Raw genomic sequence first — 24,240 nt, forward strand, 5'->3', positions numbered from 1 at the left:
CGAATATTTTGCGTACAAGACACGAGTGGCTTGGTGCTCCCTCAATCCAGAGCAGCACCAACGTCAGCTTATCGAGCCCCTGGTTGTAAATAGTGCGCCCCGTAGACTTTCCTTTCGCCGTGTGCACTTGTGTCGGCAATCATGCCTGTAAGTGTCGGCAATATTTTGATTTAATATTACGCTGTATATACCTTTTTGTTTGTCCACAACTGTCCTACTTAAAAATCTTGATATCTCTCTTTATTTGATGCTTGAGACGTGAAACTTGGAGGGTTAGGACCTTTACTGTTGTCTTTGTAATCTCACGAGAGTCATTAAGCCTAAATTCTGCCAGACATGCCTGAACGTGAGCACATTCAGCATGCATTGTAGGTTTTGACAAGTGTTCGATATGTTCTGTGTGTGTGAAGTCGTGAAGACAGGAATATTGCTGAATATTTACCGTTTTTTGCACAGTCAAGGAAATTGCGCATCAAGTAGCATGCGGCATCTTGCCAGCGTGGTTGCTAATTCAGCGTTACTTTTTGCAGCTCGCAAAAGATTTACTCAATCCTTCACTTGAAGAAGAGCGTAGGAAGTGTAAGCTGAAGAGGTTGGTTCAGCATCCAAAGTCATTTTTCATGGATGTCAAATGCCCTGGTAAGTACCGCATTGGATTGTTAGGGAACATGACTGGGCATGCCCGGTTTGTTTTTTTACGTCCGTGCAGTCATGTTCGATCGATGATATTTGCGCTGATATAGGTAGCCTAAGCTCATCGTCGTGGAACTATTGCAAGTTTAATCGCCGCTCGTTAGGCGAACATGTCGCACATTCATGCTATTCGTATGCCGGATATGGCACTCGCACAACATAAGCAAAACAGAATACTGTTGTTCGTAGCTGAATCCTCCCCTTGCCTGTCTGGGAGTCATCATGGGCACCCATAGTGAATGTGTGTTGGAGAGCAAGTTTGCGGTTTCATTTACATCATGAAAAAAAAAAAAACTGTACTCCACATAGTTGTACTACATTGCATTAACATGTAATTGTGTCCTCCCCATTCGTCCATTGCAGTAAGTGGAACTGACCAAACTTTAATGCACGTTTGTTTTGGCATTGAATTCCATGCTATCACCTACATAGTAACGAGGAGTGCATTGATAACATAGCATGTTTGTAATGTCGACCTGGCTCGACACGAACAGTTTTGCCCCCACTGTTTTCCACATTATAGGTGACTAAGCAATTTACAAAATAAAACATGAGTGAACAATTGGACAGCACCTCTGTTAACACGTGTGACTACATCACAAATCAGCGCAGCAGCATAATATAGTGTGCCTGGGGCGCCTTTTTACAGAGGGGTTTGAATTCCAGCATGGAAAACACGTGTTCCACGCTCACTGTATTGCTGCGGTTTTGATGCTGGTGTGCATTAAAGACAGTGCAGTCATGTTCGATCAATGATATTTGCGCTGATATAGGTAGCCTAAGATGTTGTAGCAGTTGAACAGTGCAGTAAGCAAGCTGTAGAAGTCAACCCTGGTTAACACTGAAAAATATTAAATGTCAGGAAACCCCCAGTAGGCAGCTTCAACATTTCCGAAATGTTACCTAAACTGGTAAACCGATATTTCTTCAAACAGTTTAGTCCCAAGATGGCGGAAGCACTATCGTTTCTGTTTGATGTTCTGATTGTGCCAGCCGAGTGTTGTCCTGTGCTAGCACGATGCACTGTTGCCACAGAGATGTAAATATTCCTTTCAGCAAATATTACCTGGACTCACGGGTCCACATTAAGTATTAAGAGTCCTCTGCATTGGTCTCAATTATTTCTCATTCTAAACTCTAAATGCTAATCTAAAAGCTTGCAAGCATAGTGAATCTGTAATGATTAGCATGGACAATGGACTTGACTATCTGTACTTGTTCCATGTAGCATAGTAGCTTATTTCTTTTTCAGTGCATCATCCATATTTTTATAGTTTCTCGTTTGGCTTAAGTGTGTCAACCTTATCTTTCCAGGCTGTTACAAGATCACAACAGTTTTCAGCCATGCCCAGACTGTCGTGCTATGTGTAGGGTGTTCTACTGTGCTTTGCCAGCCAACAGGAGGAAGGGCCAGGCTAACGGAAGGCAAGGCTCTCAACTTCATGCTACTTTACACTATACAGCAAAGCATGTTTCACCCGGTGAATGTGCTTCAACACTGGTGCTCTCTAGAGGCTAGGTCCCATAACACTCTACAAGCGACACAATCGATGGCAGCGCCCTCGCACACCATTAAACACCAGTAGGCTTTAAAAAAGTGTCTACGCTCTCTTGGCGGACATTCTTCCATCTCCTCTTAATTACATCATCTTCTACTTCCTGTAGCGACATTCCGGCACTGTACACAGACAAAAGCACAGCCAATGCCTTCATCAGCGCAGAGTTTGATGGCTGTGCCACGTCTTCCGATTGGTCTAGCACTTGGCGAACGATCTCGTCGTCACTGAGCTCGGCACATGATAACAATGCGTGATCCATGTCCACAAACTTATCAAAAGTCACAGAGGTGGGCATTTCTACGCCACCGGTACGCAATTCGGCAAGCAAGTCATCACCGCTGGGAGAAATGTCGTCGGGTGTGCGTCGCTCATCTCGGCTGTCTCGGTGTTCAGACTTAATCCCGCATGACTAAAGCAGTTCTTTAAAGTATCGGCAGTGACCGCTTTCCATGCGTCTGCTAGGATGCTGAGAGCAAACTGACATCGTAGGTCTTCCCACTATCCAGACACAGCACAATACGACTCAGAAGGTGGGATCTGTAGTGCACTTTCAAATTCTGGATGGCACCTTGGTCCATCGGTTGCAAAACGCTTGTAGTGTTCGGTGGAAGGAATTCCATCTCAATTGCATTCAGTTTGTCAGTGTGTCCATGTGCAGCACAGTTGTCCACAAAAAGCAAGACTTTGTATTGCTCAAGTTCGAACTTACGGTCCAGCCTGCGTATGTATCGTTCGAACAGTTCTAGGGTAACCCAAGCTTTTTTGTTGGCCTCGTACCAACCTGGCAAAGACTTAATGCCTTTAAAGCACCCGGGATTTTTGGACTTCCCAATCACTAGCAGGGGCAACTTCTCTGTTCTGGACACGTTGCTCCGAACGAGGACCGTAATGCGTTCCTTGCTGTGCTTTTCACTGTAAAGCCGGGGTTCTTTCTGGCATCATCTTGTAGAATAAACCAGTCTCGTCACAGTTGAAAACATCCTCCGGAGAGTACCGGCGCAACAGCGAGTCAAGTCTGTCAGTGAAGTTACTGACAATTCTGATCCACCGCACCGCTTTTGGCGCACATTTTCTTGAACGCGAGGTCATGCCGACTTTTGAAATTTCGGAGCCACTCGTCGCTGCACTTGAATCCCTCAATTCCCATTTGGAGGGCAAAGTTCTCTGCCTTTTTCTTTGAGTCGCCGGACACGGGGACCCTTTTTGCTACCGTAACGCTCAGCCACACGTAAAGGGCTTCCTCAAGCTGCGGGTGACTACCTTTGCTGATGTTTTTTTTTTGCATCCACTTGCCTTCTCACATGCTGCTTGGATCTTTGCCTTGTTCTTGACGTAATCCGACACGGTCTGTTTCGATATCCCGAACTCTCGCGCAACCTCCGCTTGGGACCGACCATCTTGGACTTGCACGATGATAGCCGCTTTCTTTTCCATCGTCACGGTCGAATACGTGCCACGTTTTTTGGCGTTCTTCCGCGAAGGAGATGGCAAAAACGAAACTGGTGCCATTTCGCACCGGCTGCAAACGACTTCACCCAAGAACCACTCGCACTGGCGGGCAACAAACTGCATACAACGACCGCTCGCTACCGCGGCAGGTGCAGCGTACGTCCGTTTCCAGATGTGGAAAGAACGTACAAAAGCCCCTTTGAACCCGTTTCACTCTTTATTTGAGGTCCAGTTAAAGTGGGTCACCGGCTCCACCTTGAAAGGAATGAGTAATGGGTTTTTCCTTGACCTCCGCATTGTGTCAAGCGCACGTGGTGACCTGCTGACGATTTGTGACGCTCGCTTGCTGTGCATAGTCACTAAATGAGCTTATTTAGTGACTCTAGCTGTGCAAACGGAGTCCGAAATATCGAACAGCGGGGCTCTACGGCGTCCGAGATTTCGGACGTTCTTATACATTAACTGTATTGGGCTTGTGGCCGTTCTGCATCCGAATAATCGAGCACATCCGGAAAATCACCGAAAAAACCGAGGTCATATGCACAGACCTCCACAACCACACAATTTTCAACCAGATACATTCGCGTAGATCATTTGAGGTGTGCAGAGCATGACGCCGTCTTAGAGTTCATCGCCGCAATTTCCTTTTGGGTACGGCTGCAAAGTCTGAGACTTTCGTTCGGGCAATGGGAAAGGAGGCTGACTCACTTGTGGTCACGTGACACATGAGCGAAGTGGGAGAGAGTCCTTAGATTGGTACGGAAACTTGGGATTTTCAAAGTTGGGGAGGGTTCTTAGAAAGAAAATACGGGAGTTTCCGCCAGCTGCACCCGCGACAGAAGCTGTCGTGTGTTATGGGATCCCGCCTTAAAGGAGCAATGAGGTGACATTTAACGCAGCTGTTTAACAATTCTGACTCTTCTGTCAGGCTGTCCACCAGGAGTCACCATGCAATATGTTTTCGCTCTGCGTTGTGTTACGGCTGCGGAATGGAATTTATAAAAAGTGTCCGAGAAAGCAGGTGCACACGGCCGACATGATTCTCGCATGACATGGAGAAGGTGGCTCTGTGCTTTTTTTTTCCTTCGTTGTGCTAAAGCGAACCTTTAGCCAGCATTCTCGGCAAGTCTTACAAAGCCACAAAGTTGGTTAAGTGCTTACCCGTAAATGTGACCTGAATCAAATGGCATAATTCGCAGTTACATGTACATGTAGAGAGCCCGTAACACGTGTTTCGCTGCCTGACCATCCATGGCTGGATGTCGCGGCAGATAGTGTGATTCATTGTGTCCGTGTTTCCTGGGAAGGCGTCGTTGGTCCAGTCTCGTACAGTAGATTCGTCTCCTCCGATGGCGCTCACCTGCGCAGGCTGCACGTGTTCCTGATATGTGCCTAGTGCCTTTTCACAGGTTTTCTAGCTGAGCACAACCAGCTGTGAAGTGTAAGTGACCACGTGTGACTGCTGCGCGAGAAGATGTACCCAAAATGTGACGAAGCGAAGCGTTACAGTTGCAGACTGACAAAGCACACTGGCATGAACGTTGAAGTGGCTGCGGCCAAGAGTCTTCGCAATTGCGGTTGTCAAAAGCAACGATAGGGCGTCGCAGCTCCACCCGATAGTGGCTAGAGGACATAGAGGAATCGCAATACAGTCGCTGGCAATGCTAATTCGAGTGCGCAAAATAATGTGCAACAGATTTCAACACATTTTTTATGAATTGTGAAACCCTTCAATTCTGCGGTGCCAAATTTTTACAAATTTGGCACAGGGCACGTATTTGCTGCTACTAAATTTTGCCAATTCTGAATGACAGAAATTTGTGTCTAGCTCTTTCCAGGTCAATTGTTAGAGAAATTTAAGTTTCACATTATATTTGCCACTTGCGACACGGTTGTCTGAAATCACCACCCTCTGGTTTATCCCACCTCAAATGTCGAGGTGTTGCAGGATTATTTACTTCGAGTAAGAAACACATGCTGCGTATGGTCCACCTTTAAATACAATGTTCGAACAATGTTTTCGATGGCCGTCAAGGAAATATGGGCTGCTGAACTACTGACAGGGGATTTCAGACAACCCTGTACTAGCAGTACTAACTGCGTTAGTAATCTGAAAAGCAAGTTTCTACTATCTAAATCTTGTACTGGACGATATGTAGAGCCAGCTCTCTGTCAAGAGCAGGCAGCACATTGTTCACTTAAAAGAGCCACCAGAATGTGCTGCCACCTTGAGGCTCTTGCTGGCGAGAGCCTCTAGCGCCCATTTGTGCGGGTGCTGGTACATATTTTGAAGCAAGCAGTCTTTAATTGTACAAGCAGAAGGCAAAGTGGTCCAAATTATGCACTATCATACACCTTCGCAAATTACGGTGTGATACACCGTTTGTGCCATGTCGAAAGCTATTCTTTGAAGTTGCAGTTGGTTGGCCTTCTTTCTGAATTATGATCACATCTAAGAAACAAAAGAACATGGCGACACCTCCGTTTTGCAGGTGTCGCAGTGTTGCACTGTTGTTAGCGGACTGTTTCTCGGTGCTCATAGGAGATGGGCTTGTACCACTGGTTCAAGTCTGTGGGGAATTTCTCTGTGCTGTCCCCAGTTGCTTTGGCAGCGTTCTACGTGCAGGCTGCATTGTGAACCGTAGCACATGCCCAAAGCATCACTGAAGTGCTAAGGAATCGCACCGTGAAGTTTTGTAATTTGTGAAAATCAATGACTCAGGAACATAGCGAGAATCCAGGATCGAACCAACATTTAAGAAACAAACTTTCTGACGATGTGCAGTCACTGTTAGTAGCTTCTATGCAATTAAGCCACCTGTTTGCAAGAAGACTTGCTGATGATTTATTGCATCTATAAGCTCGATTAGCATTTATCATAGCTGCACACACTCTTGGCATCTACAAAGGTGTGCTAGCTCATGCTTGTGCCTCCGTAAGAGTCAAACTGTATGTGAGTTCCTGGACTGTCCATTTTTCTTGTTTATACAGAAAAACTACGACGTTCTGCTTGATACAATTTGGCTTATGGTGTGTATCCTTGAATCACAGTGGAATAAACTTAGCTCAAAATCTGTATACTGCTCAAGGCTGTCCCCATGTGGGTTTTATGGTGTTCTGAGGACGGCACCTCATCGCTACATGTGTGTATGTAGAGAACAGTGAGGCAGAAGTGGTTGAAATTGACCATAAACTCTTTTGTGTGCCCTTTCTACATGGATGGCATTTCCTTTCCTTGACTATTTTCTTATTCTCTTACAGGTTGCTCATTCCGAAAAAAGCAGCACTAAGTGGGTTAACGTGCATCTAAAAAAGAGGGCTCCTGTACAGACCAGCATGAAGTGCTTGTTCGATCTGTTTCCAATAAATGCAGAGTTTTGTACAGGGGTGTACAAACTTGTGTTTTGTATGTGTTTCATTCTTATTTGTCTCCCAAGGACATCTGAAATGTGTTATTGTCCACATCTCCACTTAAAGTGCCATTCTGGACACAATTTATTTCAAATTATAAACCCAAATACTCGGAACAAAAAATGTAAATGCCATTTGTCAACGTTATGTGCTTCCATGAACTTTCGAAAGCACCTGCAAGAGTGCATAGTTCGATTCTTCGAAGTAGCGCAGAAGTAATTTAAGTTTTCTTCCTATAAATCTTAAGTAGGCCAGTAAGATGCAGCATGAGAACTAATTCACACCGCGGAGTCGTAATTATTGCAGAAATTGAATCTAAAGTACGCCGCAAAAAGTGACTGTGTGCAACAGTGGTGGAGAGCAGTACCAGCCTGCGATCTGCCTGCGACCTCGCCCTCACGATACAGGTTCCACATTCGCTAATTGGTTCAGAGAAATGTCTGCTATTTAGCTATCGTCTGCTACTCTGCTGTTCGTGGCTCTGAAAAAGCATTACATCTGGATCGGTCATGATTCGGCCGCTCCTCCTATCCCCAATTCTGCTGGGGAACTGGCAGAACTGGTTTACGGCGGCAGGGCGCTGACCTGACTGACCAGCGAACCAGAACGCGTGGACCCTGTAACGTCATCGGTGACACGGCATCATGCTTCTCGTCGTTATACCTGAAGTGACGAGTTAAAGGTGAACGCATGGAGCAGTGAGCTTTTTTTTTTGGTTTGGAAACAAATTGCACACATCAAAACATTTTGTGCTATTTGGTAAATTGACACACACTTTCATCAGACGGTGAGACGTCTTAATCTGAATTTTTTTTGGATTGCCCTCTGTATTCGTTCAAGAATAGATGTAGATGACGTCATGTAGTTGGCATTAATCCCCGAACAACAGCAACAGGTGTCTTCCTGTTCCCTGTATTTGCCCGCAAGTTGAAAACAGCCAGCAGCTGTGGTGAGGCAGAGCGCGCACATGGTGACATCACCTTCTGAAAACTGAATTTTACACATCCGTGTCACACACGTGTGTCTCGCAGAATAAAATGTGAGATACGTGGATTGCACTGGCATCAATTTTATTGGTTTGCTGCAAACCAAGGTTCGGTAGATACATTCGGGCATGGAATAGCATGAAATTGCAAAAACAAAGCATGCAATAGCAGCATTTCGTTTTGCTGCACCATGTATGGGATGGAATTCATGTGTTCCAGTAGTGGAGCTGTACAAGTTTACGCTTCTGAGGATGTGTATGGCTCGGCGTGAGTTCTCCGCTAACGAAAATAGTGCCGCTAAAGCACGTGCCCTGCAATAGCTTCGTGGTGGCTGAAAGATCTTGCTCCAGATTAATTATTCACAAAAGCCGTTGCAGGAACCTGGCCGCTTCCGTGGGACTTGTCCCGCAATGGGGGTTTGTCTGACCTGAACAAACACGGCGGCTACCTTTGCAGATTCAATGGACGTCGGGCTTGGTGGGGTTTTCCCTCCTCGTCGGTCTTGCCGCGGCCGTTCTCTCGGCCGGGGATTTGCTGGAAGATAGTAGCATTTGTCTGCCCCCCAGCATTAGCCGGGTTATACCCTTACTGGGGCTCTCTTCGTCCCACTCTCCTCCCTTCCCAACAACCTCTCTGCTTCGAATGTCTCTCAGCCTCACCTGAAGATGATAGAAACAAAAGAAGCAGATGGCAAATAAAGAGACAATGTAGTCTTCCGAAGACGTGTGTCACGATAATAGGCACCGGTTGCAGGTAGTAGCTCATAAGCACCAAATGCTCACAACCTCCAAACGCCCATATGCACCGAAAAAAAATTTGGTGGTTTTGAGCATTTGGTGGAAATGAGCAGGAGGGGAGAAGCTGCTCATATGCACCGAAAGGCGGGGACCACAAAGGACGGGTCCACTGATCTCTATGTATAAAGCATGGTATAAAGGCTGGATAGCGGATGGGTGAGGGTATCGCGGGAAAGGGTACGACAACCGGCCGCCATATTGCGGTGCTCAAAAGAGCGATTACAGCCCATAGGAATGCATGTAAGCTGTGACAAGTTTTGCTGTTTGTGAGCGATTCCCTTGCTTCTTCGCTAAAATTTTGCCACGGATCGCTGCAGAAATCCCTCGTGATTGAATTCCTTACGTTTTTTGTGTGAAATTCCGTCACATACATGTTATTTCCTGTCTATTTTGTACTCGTGTGAGGTCGTGTGGTCCCAATTTTGTACTTTGAACTTCGATTATGTGATTTGCTGGTTTTGTGTGGTGTTGTATTTGTTGTGTTACGTTTCCTTTGTCGTCTGTCAGTGTGTGCAGCGTGTTGCTTCCCGTGTTTCTCTCATTTCCTTTCTGCCCGGGGGTGTGGAATGCCAGGGAATGTTTGGCACGTTTGTTTATGTAACTACCTTAATATGCTTGGGTATAAACATTATGCTTTGCACAAGAAGTTTAGATATGACTAGTTATGACACGAAATGCCGAACGGCACTAAAGCACTTCCAAAGGACTAGAATGATATGTGATATAAAGGCTATATGACGGTAAAAACATATCGACTAGAAATATGTGCACTGGGGAAATAAATGGCGGTAAAGACAGTTCAAAATGACTAGAGGTAGAGTGAATAAGTCATAAAAAGGCCAAGTAGCAAGGTCTTGTGCTGAAAGCTCCAACATCAAAGTATCACAAGTCCAGTTGCAACAGCAAGTTTGAAGCAGTCAAGCAGGTAAGTGGGCAGAGTGCATTACTGGTTGTTGAATATGATCAACCTTGACAATTTCTTTCGCAGCTGAGGCCTGGCTGTCACCTTCTCCGTATATTCCTTGGCAAGGTGGTACAGTCCGATACTGCTGTAGCACTGGGAAACTTCTTTGATCAGACGGATACATTGATCGGATGGGCTGCATTCAAACATGTGTTGTTGCAAACTTAAGCAGCGAGAATAAAGAGTAGACATTCGAGGTTGAAAAATTATTTATTGTCACTAAGTAAAGTAAACATGCAGGAGCGCACCAAAGAGACATGTGGCTGGTGTGTTTGTATGTCCCACTAACACGAGTTTGTACGGTTAGGCAACATTTTCATGCAATACTTTTTTCTTTATATGCTTTTGCCCATCTTGGTATTGTCCCATCCAATATGGAGTGGCTTTTACTGCATATGGATGCGTAATTCAGGAGTATTTTCATATATTGGACAAGCTGCAGCTTTAAGGTGCCCTTCGTGCAGTACTGATTCCAATCATCAACCATCGCTTGAAACTCTTAACTAGGGAACATGATTCTAGAGGCTAGATTTTCATGCAAATACACACTTTCAACCAGAGTTCGAGGTAACTCGTTACTGTAACTAAGTTCCTTTTCTTGGTAACTATATAACTTAACTCGCTGCTTTTGCGCTGTGGTAATTTTCAGAGGAACTCCTTTTTCAGGTAACTTTGCCAAAGTAACTTAAGCTACGTTCCAAGTTACTAATTCGTTTTCACTCACATCCACTTATTTCCTTGCTTTCTTTACGGTTCTTCTACAGCATTTTATGTCATAAAACGTGATGTCCAGTCAATGACAGTATTCTGTTCAGGAAGTAAGAACTGCTGCTATTGAAATGAAGCTGAACCATCGTGTGCCCACAGGGAATAAGATGTAACGCGTTCAGATTGTTGGACATAAACGAAAACTCAACGCAGGCAACTCAGGGTCGAACTCAACTGCACCTGTGTAGTGTTATTTTGCGTCCGAAGTAACTTGGGAGTAATTCGTTCTTTTTTTAAAGTAACTCTAACGTTTTAAGCTACGTTTCGGGCTGAGTAACTTAGTTCTTAACTTAGTTGCATTTTTCACACGGTAACTTTGTAACGAGTTCCTTTTGACGGGCAACTTCTCGATCTATGCTTTCAACCTGCATGCTTTTTGTACACTACATAAATTAAGATACTTTTGCCCCAGTGAATTTGTTGCGTATTTTAAATGCATGCAAGTGAATTCCTAGAGGTGCATATTTTGAGCAAGATAAATGAATTCTTCATGCATGTGTGTTCAACCAGATTTTAGTGCATATAAATCCGGCCTCTACATATGTCGCATGCATTATTACTTTCTGGAGGTGTTCTGGGAAGTCGAACTTGTTGGGCACAGCGTCTGTCGAAGCATTTGTTTTTAAAATGTTTGCTGCAGACCAGTGATGTCGTCGACGGCGTCCAGTCCTTTCGCCTGACATTTACCGCACATTTTGTTTAAATGTTCTGGGCGGCCGTGAGGGAACCTGCATTGAACAATTTATGCCATCAATTATGGAAGGGATAACAAGGCTAATCCAAGCAAGCAATCGTCGATACCGTGACCAACGAACTGAGCCGCAGATACCACAGCTGACAAGCGCACTTCAACGCCTGCTGCGTGCCGAGACCATACCCGTGAACTGCAGGAAGGCTAGACTATCACAATGACTCTATCCAGATAACGTACGGCTTAAAGTTTAACGCTTAGATCTTGAGATACGATGCACAAAGTGCCGCGCACATGCATCAACAGCAACGTTTTGTCACCCCGCTCGTGGACTAACAAATCGCATTTATTTGTAAAACCAAGTCACTTACTTGTGAAATGACGTCCTCGGTGCCTTGCCAGTACGGTCAGCACACCCAGAACCACAGCATGCGGGCATGACACCACAAAAATGCTACGCAAAGGCGCATGCACATAATGCAGCTGTGTGGCGGACGGCAATGTTTTGAGCTTCCCAAGATGGCGGCCGGTGACCGTACGGTTGCACCCTCAATCCGCTATCCAGCCTATTACTATAGAGATCAGTGGACGGGTCTTCCTCTCCCGCATTTGGAACAAGGTCAGGGTGAGAAAGGTGGAATGAATGGCGACTACCAAGGCCGCTTAATGAGTCAGTTTGAAGTTTACGTAACAGCTTGGTCCTGCTTGTATATAGTCAGAACGAATTTTTATGGAAGTTTATTTTTATCTTTATAAACGAAGTTTATGAAGTTCGAATTTGACTGAATGTGTGGGTTTGAATGGGGCTAACGTGAGTCAATGGGTGTTTGAACGTGACAAACACGTCCGCCGTATGTCCGCCCATTTGGTCGAATGCCGTTTGATCGAACGCCGCTTGGTCGAAAACCGTCTGATCGAAGGTCGGTTGATCGACGCCGTTTGTTCGAAGGGAGTTCAAAACTACATGCACTGTGTCATCCGCACCTCTTTTTCTGTAACTTTTGACTCGAGCATACGGAGCGGGCAATTCTGTGTACTCTTCTTTTATTTATTATTATTTTAATTTTTTTTTTTTTTTGCATGGAGACCCCTGGTTACTTGCAGACGTTTGTAATTTATGAACCAGTCGGACACATGTTGAAGAAAGTGGCCCCAGGTTGGGAGCAGCCGATAGTCTGTGCTTCTTCGGAGTACCCTTCTCATTGTTGGTGACATATTTAAAGGGAACGGTCTGAAATGGGATAGCCATATGTGCGCGAAAGCCACTCGAAGTCTGTGGATGCTAGTAAGGAAATTTCGCCATGGCACAACAAAAGATTAACAGCATATAAAACCTTAGGTCAACCTTGTTTAGTGTATGCATCTGCAATCTGGGGACACTACACATGCACGCTATCCGAAAAAATAGAGAAAGTACAAAGATCTGCTGCCCTGCTTGTCTTGTCTAGGTTTCGAAGGACTGACTTCTTCCGTTACATGTCTGTTGCAAGAACTAAATTTAGATTCACCTGCACATAGGCGAAAAGTAAATAAACTAAAACTGTTCTTTCTCCTATAAAATGGTCAGTTCATTACAAACAATAATACATTGTTAAAATTTATCCACATTCAACAGGAAGGAATCATCGAAAAATTTCATTAATTTATTTTTTATTTATTTGCCAAAAATGTTTAATACTTGAAATCAATTATTATTTGACAAAGGGTTGGGGGATTAACATGTATGGCATGTTTAGTCACTATGTGTCAGAGCGGAAAAGCCTATCAGATTGTCGAACGGGCTAGGGCGAACAACATGGGCCATTGGACCGCCTCTCGGACACGAAAAAGTGGGTTAGCATGAGGAATGTGTTTATGAGCAAGAGGGTTACACACTGTTAAATGTTGCTTAAGATAACGGCATTTAGAGCTCCGGTTTTTTTTTTTTTTTTCATTTTCAACATTCTAAGTGAACCAATAAAAAATCGATCAAACGACCGCTGCCGTTTCGATCTTCAATGAAATATCTTTCGACCAAATCATATGTCGGCACAGTTTCTTTAGAAGTCGACCAGGATCAGGGATGGGCATAAATACACTTTTCGAGTATTTAAATATAAATACAAAATACTACATGCTTTCATGTATTTAAATACTGTCTATAAATACTTTATGATGAAAGTAATTAAATACAAAATATAAATACATTAAGACAGTATTTAAATACTGTAACTACTTCCGTAAATACTTTGAGCAGTCCAGGCACATTATTCTTTTAAATTATTGTGGGTGCACATCTGCTGCACACAGTGCCCACATATTTGTTTAATTTATCGTGGTGCAGTATAATGATTTCAGCATCTTGCGTGAACTGACTTTCCATTGAACGGAAACATCTCTTTGAACATGAGAGAACTGATGAGAGGAAGACAGGACAGAGAGGGGACAAGAACCGAAGACGACAACGCACAACCAGCAAATGAACTTGTTATCGCCTCTTCCACTTTCTCAATGTGGAATAAAGTGTTCATTTGCTGCTTTTGAGTCGTCGTTGTCGGTTCTTCTCCCCTGTCTGTCCTGTCTAGTCCCCCCCTACCCCACTCCCACGCTGTTCCTCGGACTCGAGGAGATCTTTCCGTTCAGTCATATACACCAGCTTGCTTGCCTCCTCTACTTATGTTCATAGACTTTCGATCTTCAGCAATGACAGTGAAAAACTCCCCGTCAAAAATTGTCTGACGCGCTGCAGCCATTGCCCGGAGTTCCCAATGAATGACTAAGTGGAATTGCCGCTAATGGTTGCATTTTAAGGGTTCCCTTTAGACGCCAGGCTTTGTCAAGTATCACAAGAGGGTTGCGAATCACATTTTTCTTAAATTGGTGTTCTCATTTCTCTCCTCGCTTCCAAGACTGAAGCAACGGGGGCGACAATGCCCTCATTCGCGCATCGTGCAGTTTTCTAGAAGGACGGAAATCCCCGAACACACGGGATGAGTGACCTGTAGCCCCTAAGCAAGATACCCTTCATCACGGGAGGCTAATAATGTGGATAAGCCCACAAATACGGGAGGATGAGATATGTGTATTTAAGTGTATTTTAAATCTAAATACGCCTAAAATGGTATTTAAATATAAATATAAATACATTTTTCTTGCCTGTAGTTAAATACGTATTTTAAATACATGTATTTATATTTTAAATACTATTTTAAATACATGCATTTATATTTTAAATACTATTTTAAATACAATGTATTTAAATACTGCCCATCCCTGACCAGGATGCACATTCCTCCATGCCGTCAGTCGTGACGTTGCCCACCTCTGTGAGGCCAACAACGGCGATACCTTTCACCGTCACCACAGGGAATTAAATTCGCCTACCTGAGGTAGAGTGTGGTTGACAAAACGTCTAAGAGAAAATGTGGCCGATGAACGGATATCAACATGGAACGCCGTCTACTCCATAGCGCCTTAAGCTACATAAACCAGTACAAACATAAGAGAAAACGAGTAGTACAAATAAACTGAAGAAATAACATTAAACTGAATATATGTTAGAGGTTCAACGATAACACCCAGTGAGCTTGAACTACTGGTGCAGGAAGGAGGATTGACGCAGCACAGCGTCGCAGTCAGGCACTGGCTTCATCGAATGGTTCTGTAGCATTCGCTACAGTTCCACAGTATAAAGTCTGCGTCGTGAAGCGTACATTAGAAGTAGTTTTGGCATGCGCTACAACATGTCTGTTTTTGCATGTTCTTGCCTGCTTAAGTGTTTTTTTTTTGGTCGGTCTAAATACCTGTCTATTGTACCTGTCTAACCATGGTTTTGGCACGTAAATTTCCGAGTTCTACTTATAAGAGGAAATAATGTTGTTCTTGAATGCCTAAAACGGTGGGCAAACAGAAATGAGTTGAAAACCAATCATTCAAAGAACCAAACCAGTCATCTTCCAGACCGAAGAGAGAATAACCATAGGAGCGAGAATGTGTAGAGCATGTTGGATGTAGTTCCGGAAAAAAATAGTCCCGGAAAAGTTCGTCCCGGAAAAATTGGTCCTTGGTTGCGTGGCGGAAGAAATGGTCCCGCGCGGTTCCGTGCGCCCAAAAATACAGGAGCGTCGTTGTGGACATCTGATAAACCGAATCATAGCCAATCAGGTGCTATCATTCGCACTCTTCATTTGTTCGAAATTGGAAGACATGCTTTTTTTTAATTAACATTAATCTTAATGAACAATAAATGCTGCACGCCATTTAATGAGGAACATAAAAGCGGTTCCATTTGCTGCACTGCTTGTATTGTACAAATTGCGTCCGTTCTTTCTGTTCTTCTCTTTATTTTGCGGAGTACAGACAACGCGACAAGATCAGGAAGCAGTCCTGCAATGTCTGCTACCTTCTCCTAAAAGTGGGGAAAAAAAAGTAAGAGTCGTCTTTTTGCAGAACGGCAATTCAAATCTCAGTTCTTTCTTATTCTCACTGATCAGGCCATATCTCTTGTTTTGTCGACCAACTCGTGGAGTGGTAAAACTTGTTTGGATTTCTGTAAAACGCTAACAACTTGGGGCAGTGTCAATGGGAACTTGAACTGGATAATCGCAGCAAAAATTTTGAAGTAAAAATGGTGCACATCGATGCCAGCGAACTTATAATGGAATATCGTTTTGTGTCATTGAAAAAAAGAGAGGACACCAAGCAAAGAGACGCCAAACAATTTTTAACGTACACATACAAGAAAGCCTCCAGGAGATATATCTGAATCCTTGCATTTGCGTCAGGATTATATTTTCTGACCACACCAGCTACTGTCGCTGATGCTGAAAGAAGCCTCAGCACAGTGAAACTGACCGATCAAGAATATCCTGCGCTCAACCATAAGAGACTATGACGCATTGATTAACCAACTTGCGAAGAACAAGGCTCGAAAGAAGGGTTTTGCGCAAATGTTCACTGCAGGCCTCTGTATGCATAATATAAACCCTATATAAATATCGTATACCAGCTTCTGCATTGTAAGTGAATCCGGACATATATTCGGAGGGGACCACGCTCTTTGTTGCTACAGCCCGAGCCGAGAGCCTTTCGAGCTAGAATCAAGTCTTTTGTCCTAGGCTGCTTCCATATTTATGAAAATAAAGCTCAAATTGAAATCCATAAACGAGAAGGCGCTATTCGTTCTGGCTACATACAAGCAGGATCAAGCTGTTATATAAACTTCAAACTGACAGATTAAGCGGCCTTGGTATAGTCGCCATTCATTCCACCTTTCTCACCCAATGACCTTGTTCCAAATGCGGGAGAGGAAGACCCGGCCTTTGTGGTCGCCCGCCTTTCGGTGCATATGAGCATTCGGATGTTCTGGACGTTTGGTGCTTATGAGCAGCTTCTCCCCTCCTGCTCATTTCCACCAAACGCTCAAAACCACCAACTTTTTTTCGGTGCATATGAGCGTTTGGAGGTTATGAGCATTTGGTGCATATGAGGCACAACCCCGGTTGCAGAATTCTGCATTGTTTATCGTTCGCTCCTGTTGCCCGCTATAAGCGTTCGGGGAGTATAATCATTTCTTTGTTTCTGAAAAGTGTACAGCTTGGGACAAAAGTTTACGGAACACCGGAGTGTCTCATTTCTTTATGGGAGCGACACCCAGGTAGCAAACAGGAGCGGACACGCATACTGAGAGATGGATAGAATAGCCGGTCACCCTAATAGCTAACAGGAGGCCGCTCCGATGGGGAAATATGCCAGTGCCGTGTTCCGTAAACTTTTATCCCAAGCCGTATCACAATGCACGTCAACATAGCAAGTATTACAGCTCTCCATTCTAAAGTGTGAGCATTGGTGACATTTGTCGAATTGTGCACGAGTGTGTTCGGATGCAAATGTGTACGAATTGTGTTCATAAGTGAAGATGCGCGATAGGGACAACGACGGATAAAGAACGACGATACGAACAGCACTCACTTTCAACAGAGCTAATTATACAGTCATCTAGAATATATACTCGCGATCCATGAGTTTATCTGTTCCGCTTATCAGACTAGATTTAGCAAAGGCCAACCTCGTAGCAGTTCAACTCCTTTCCCAGATAAGTAAACAGATTCCGTGCTAACGAACTGGTTCACGTCGTTTTGGATCCCAAGCAGCACAATGTACTGAAAGTCGAGTGCAATAGGGGTGGACGGTATGCGCCTTATCAATGTTCTGTTGATTCACCAGTCTGTTCAAGGCCGTTCACCTACCCGTCCACCCCTATTGCACTCGACTTTCAGTACATTGTGCTGCTTGGGATGCCATTAGTCATGTATGTGAATACAACATGTGATGTATACGAAAGAGGCAGCAAACGAACCGTTTTCTTTGCGCGGAATATAACGTCTTACGTTACTTCAAAACTACAAGAAAGAGAGGGTGAGACATGTACGCTTTTCGCTTCCACTCGGAATACATGAAGATTCGACTGATGACAGATGTCAACAACTTATGATGTCTCTTTTAGAGAAGAGCAATAGGCTCCAATACATTATTACAGCATGCACACATCTGAATTATTACGAGGGGTGTTCAAGTCATACCGGGACTTTCTGTCTCCTGAGTGTACAAATGGCTCGCGCTACTACTTTTTCGTCATTTTCACCCGCGACAGGCCTCCGCATTCACCACGTGGTGGTTCAAAGTTTGTGCAAAACAGAAGACATGTGCTGGACAAGATGGCCGACAACGAGGTGAGCGCGCACATCGAACAGCGAATTGCCATGACGTTTCTCGTGAATGAAGGCGTAAAGTCATCTGAAATTCACAGAACACTTCAAGCTCAGCATGGCCACGATACACTTAGCCGCAGCAAAGCGTTTGAGTGGTGCAAACGGATCCGAGACGGCCGTACATCAGTGCAGGACGATCCTGGCCGGGGCGGCTCAGAGTAGAGCACTGCACGGGCCGACTTTTCCGGGCCCGACCCGGCCCGGGCGCATCGAAAAATGGCCCGGCCCGACCCGGGCCCGGACCTTCATATTTTTATGCGGCCCGGCCCGGCCCGGTGACCCAGTGACTAGAGCCCGGCCCGGCCCGGGGTCTAAGCAAATAGAGCCCGGCACGGCCCGGCCCGGTGACCCGGCGAGTAGATCACGGCCTAGTATTTCCAGCCTCGACGTACGCGTTTCTGGCGATTATCAAACAAATTTATAAGTAAATTTATAAGGAGAGAAGACAAACATACAAGTGATGGCGGTTTAACACCGTAACCGCACGAGACCAAATTAAATCCAGAACGCACGGGGCGTTATCGTTACACTGTCAAGATTTTGCGGAGATAGAGCATGCTGTCGACAAACTGCTTCTCCCAGTCCCTATCCCTCTCACCAAGCTTTGCCAAAGTGATTGTGAAATATGTGAGGAGTGAGGAGCAATGTAAAGTGGCTTGGAGAATGTTCTAGAGGGTCGAATCATATGCATAATGCAGTACCCTTTGCTTGTCTTTGCAAAATATGCACAGGAATGACGCAAGCGCATGATGATATGAACTAATGCATCTCCAATGTGTGGAATTAGCTGCGTGGCCCGGCCTGGCCTGACTCTCGGGCACATATTTGTCGGCCCGGGCCCGGCCCGCGGTGGTGGCGTATTTTAACGGCCCGGGCCCGGCGCGGCCCGCGGTGCTGGCGTATTTTGTCGGCCCGGGCTCAGCCCGGCCCGGAGCACACAGCCAATAACAAGCCCAGCCCGGCCCGCGGGCCGGGTCGGGCCCGGGCCGGGTCGGGGGCCCGTGCAGTGCTCTAGCTCAGAGCCCATTGTCAGAGTTCCTGAGAACATCCAACTTGTGGACCGCCTGATCCTCAAGGACCGACGGATAACATGTCTCGAACTGGCTCGAAAGACGGACCTTTCTGTGTGAACGTTGAACACTATCATTCATGAACACCTCCAGTTTCGGAAAGTTAGTGCCCGTTGGGTCCCGAGGCAGCTCTCCGTGTTTTACCGGCAGAGAAGACTGGAAGAGGTCTCTCCCAAGAGCTAAGGTACTGTTTCGACACTGAAGGACAGCCGTTCCTTGATCGGATCATCACGTGCGATGAAACGTGGGTGTACCATTTCACGCATGAGTCTAAACGCGAGTCAAAGCAGTGGAAGCATCCGGGCTGGCCAGCCCCCAAGAAGTTCCGAAGCACCCCGTCTGCGGGTAAGGCCATGGCTACGGTTTTCTGGGACAAGGCTGGCGTTATTCATGTCGATTTTCTGCCCAGTGGTACCACCATCAATAGTGCATATTACTGCCAGGCAGAGTTGTACACGTTACTCGAAAAAAGTAATTGATTACAATTACTGTTACTACTGCGCGAAAAGTAATTCTTTACCGTTACAAATTACTTCATCAAAAATCTAATTACCACTTAAAAATGTAACGCGTTACTTTTCCGGTTACTTTTAAATTGTGGACCATACCAAGGTCAACAAGCCTGCAGTGAATGCAACCATGCAGCTCTTGTTGCAAATTCTGAGACACCAACATACATAAGTGAAATTCACAAATACATTTGAAAGGAACATACAAAACACATACACACGTTACAGGTTATTATTATTACAGATTATTACAGTTACAGATTTATATACACATTTACATATATATGTACACAACACCGTTATCTACGAACGACTTAGGTTTATAACATATGTACATATACATTTGTACCGTCCCAGATGAGGACGCCCGTATAGACGTCGAAACATCCGCTTCGTTTTGTTACTATTGCTATCTTCAGCCACCGTAATTTATCAATCCAGTCACCTATTTTACTGTTGCTCCAGTAGGTCGCGTTTGTAAGGGATTATCATATTACTGTGGTGTGCATGGAACACGTGTGGACTAGAGACGGCCGTTACAGTGACCTCTGCGTCACTGCTTCAGTCGATCTCGTGGTGGAACAGAAGAACAAATTGGCTTGCCGAAAATGGTTGCCATTGTTGACAGAAGGTTAAAAAGTAATCGATTACTCAGTGGATTACCGAAAATTGTAATCAGATTACTTGGAAAATTACTTGCTGACAAAATTAATTGGTTACGTTAAAAAATTAATGAAAAAGTAATTGATTACTAGTACGCAATTACTACTAACGCGTTACGTACAACTCTGCTGCCAGGTTCTCAGGGATGTGCATAGGGCGCTGAAGCAAAAGCGGCCGGGCCTCATCACCAAAGGAGTCCTCCTCCTACAGGACAATGCACGCCCGCATACCGCGCATCTCACGACACGCACCTTACAGGAACTTGGCTGGGAGTTGCTGCCACATCCCCCTTACAGTCCAGACCTCGCCCCCAGCGATTTCCATCTCTTCGGGGCACTGAAGGCGTTCCTTGGGGGCCGCCACTTCAGCTGCGACGACGAGGTCAAGAATGCGGTCTGATCATGGCTGCTACGCGCCGGTAAGGATTTCTACGCTGCCGGCGTCAAAGCCGTCGTGAAACGCTGGGACAAGTGCATTAGTGCAGCTGGAGATTACGTTGAAAAATATAACTAATTTCTGGCCTGTAAGTTTATTTTACTTTTGCGAAAACTGAAAAGTCCCGGTTTGACTTAAACACCGCTCGTATATCGTACGGACGGGTTTCATGTCTGACGAATGAAGGAACTTTCGCAAATTTGTCGGGTATAGGCACAGTTCCTCTCCTCCCACCTCCACCCCCACTCCTTCATGTTGTCCTGTCTTCGTCTGTCCACACGCCGCTCTAGCCACAGTTGCTTCGCGGCGCTAACACTGAATAAAAAGATGGGCGTGGGGCGTCTAAAAAGGTGCCGGAGTGACGTTCACAGCTTCCAAACACTACAATGCACCTTTTTTTCACAACGGCCTATGCGCATGCGCGTGGCCTTGAAGCGCCGGAGAGAGCTATCTCCGTCTTCACTAGATGGCGCAGTATAGAAACGACAGAAGTGGGGACCAGTGGGGACCGCATGAACGGCGCCAGCTCGTCTGTTCCACTCCGTACCGGTTTGGTCAGTTGTGCTCCCTACGTGGATTAGTTTTGACGCGCTCCGAGCGTCGTTCGCTGGAGAGCTGCTAGGGTACGACGTGTATGTGAAAAATGGCCATTATAATTAAAGGAGCATGGAAGGCACTTGGAACATATCTATTTTTTTACATCGTCATTGAGTATACTGCCTTCAGCAACCGTCACGCGAAGTATTTCCATTGCGACGTGCCAGTTTACTGAGAAAAACGATATGCAAGAGAGCGCGCAGCGGCGGCGGCCTCGTCCAGCGGCTCCTCGCGCCTGGTGACGTCAGGTGGCAGAGGACTCTTAATTGGCTACCGAAAATCATCTGCTAGCGAGAGCGACCAGTCGAGATGCGGGAAGCGGCGCGAAATGCTACTGTAAAAAAGAAAAAAAAAAAGGCGCTCGCCTCAGTATTGGCGAGGCACATGACGTTGCAGACTGGCAGCCGAGGGGAGCATTGTTTCTGTCCCGCCAGATTGAAAGCTCTATCGCGCTCCAGGATTACGCGCTGCACTCGCAGTTGTTGTGCGAATGTGTGTGAGCTTGTAATCCTAATTTCCAGTTATCCCGACATATTTGTTCTCGAGTCTTTCCATGCCCCTTTAATGAGAGGTCCTTTTGGTCCCCGTTGTTGTAGTTAATTATTTTTAAATCCTCGCATCATCGAATGCCACTCAAGACGTCACCATATGGCTTGTAGAAAACATGCAGATACGCTTCAGGGTCCTTAGTAAGCAGAAAATGTTCGTGCTTCCGCACGATAACTTCGAAGTTATCGTGCGTTCCTCGCATACAAAGGGAAGGAAAACGGGAGCACTTCTACTTGCGCGTCGAAAAACGACCACCATATCGCCTTATTTCCAGGCCCTTTCCTCGCGCTATAACTCTCTCGATTTTTGTTCTGAAAACGGTAACGTTACCAGTTACTCGAAGGGATTTCGATGTTCTCATTGGGTCAATCTTCTATCGTTGATAATTAAAACGTTAATTAATGAATCGACACAGAAGCTTGCCTGTGCCTTCAGGCGTAGAGTACATCGCCATTGGTTAAAACTGGGAAAAAGTGATTTTTCTATTTTTAAAAATTACTTCTATAGTTACGGTGGACACCCTGTATGTATATACCTTATAGTATCTTGTACGTTTTCTTTTTCTGCATCTTGTCAAATATCTATTTTATCATGCACTCTGTTCTTCATTTTTTCTGTATTCCTACCGTGTGCCCACCTCCTTTATGTAATGCCTTCGGGCTTTTAACGTATCAACAATAAATAAATAAATAAAATAGCGGACAAATGTATGGAGGCGGGGTAGGGTACTGTTCGAAAATGTAAAGAAAAGACAAAGGTCCACTGCACGGTTCATATTGTCCAGGTGCAGAAGGACTCCATCAGTAACATCTATACGCTAATTACATTTAAATATTAGAAATGGATGACTGAGTTGCGAAACGTCTTATTTGAAGGGTGACAGCCCCATAGATGGTCCCGAAAATTTTAGGTTCAGTACTGCTAAACAAAAAGCGCGTCGCCAAACCTATAAACGGAGAGAACAGCTGATATCTAGGTATCATTGGAGTCGTTATCAGTGAGACAGGAAAACGAAGCTTCCTGTGAACGGTCCCAAGCAGCACAATGTACCGAAAGTCGAGTGCAATAGGGGTGGACGGGTAGGTGGAAGACCTTGAACGAACTGGTGAAACTAAAGAACATTGATAAGACACATACCGTCCACCCCTATTGCGCTCGACTTTCGGTACATTGTGCTGCTTGGGGTACGAGTATGTCAAAAAGATGGCTAAAAATAACTGGATTTGCCAGCAACGCCAGCAAAACGACAAAAAAGCAAAAAAACAACAACAACAACAAAAGAAACAGACTACAATAACATTTATTATATTTCATGAATGCTGTGATACGCGTACGTCCTTATATTACATACACGTATTACAAAGCCATAAATATATCCTTATAGGAATATTTCAGACATTTTGTTGCAATAAAAACATTATTGGTGTAAATTTACGCATCAGAAAATTAGCCATTTTCAGTGGTGTCAGAAAAATATGTGCTTGTCATGGTGGGACTGTTGCTGGTTGAGTGATCTTTTATATTTCGGCTTCAGGGCTTCTACGGAGGAATTCTCTGTACCCCTCCAAAGCACTTCAGTTAAATCAGGTCCACTCTTTGCATATCTTGCTTGCCATTTGCCATTGCCTTTACATTACTGTCAATCTCATTGGATAGGCCCATGAGTGGAGAACCTGCTTCATGATAGTAAATCTACTCCATTTACATTATATTATAGTACAATGGCGTTTTCTTTGCAAACAGGGGAAACTTGTTTCGAGTCAGTTTTTAAGAGGTAACTCGAATGTTTCTGTAACAAACAAAATGTTTCGGGCGAATTAAAAAGAAAATTCAACGAAACGTCCATTCTTCGACGAAATGGCGTTTCATGAAACAGCGTTCGATGAAATGTCCCGGAATCTCTTATCAGATGCACTTAGATTTTGTAAGTTGAGCGATTCATTCATTTCCAGTGATCAAATATATTTATGGAAATAATAGCGCTACTATATATATGCAACCAAACGTGACAAATAAAGTGGCAACACAACAGTAGGATGACACGGGTTGGTGAGCATTTGTCCGCCTTGAGCCTTTGAGGGAGTGAGCAAATGTCCGATTAGCAATTTTCCGGTGAGCAATTGTCCGGGATCCGTTCTGCCTAACATGAGCAGCGGGGCAGCACTATGCCGGGCAAGGGTAAAAACAATGCTTGAAAATCGGATTTCGTTGCTAAGTCCTTATTAATTTTTTGAGAGCGTAGCTTCGTTCTGTTTGTGGTCTAGGGCACTCTGGCGACAGGTTGGGTCAACGCGGGCAACATGCGGACCGCGTGTTGGAGGCCCCTCACTTAGATTTTACATGTATACTG

The 24,240-nt window shown here is 45.0% G+C and overlaps 1 protein-coding gene across 1 annotated transcript; it reads left to right on the plus strand.

Annotated features, from left to right (window-relative positions):
* The first annotated feature begins 38 nt into the window (after positions 1-38).
* Positions 39-7,110, plus strand: LOC135385980 (small ribosomal subunit protein eS27-like). The gene is made up of 4 exons (XM_064615644.1): positions 39-147; positions 531-639; positions 2,008-2,118; positions 6,963-7,110. Exons 1-4 carry the CDS (start codon positions 142-144, stop codon positions 6,989-6,991), a joined length of 255 nt encoding a protein of 84 aa, XP_064471714.1. The 5' UTR covers positions 39-141; the 3' UTR covers positions 6,992-7,110.
* Positions 7,111-24,240: the final 17,130 nt, after the last annotated feature.

This window comes from Ornithodoros turicata, chromosome 2 (assembly GCF_037126465.1).
Source record: "Ornithodoros turicata isolate Travis chromosome 2, ASM3712646v1, whole genome shotgun sequence".
In the NCBI taxonomy this organism is placed as follows: Eukaryota; Metazoa; Arthropoda; class Arachnida; order Ixodida; family Argasidae; genus Ornithodoros; species Ornithodoros turicata.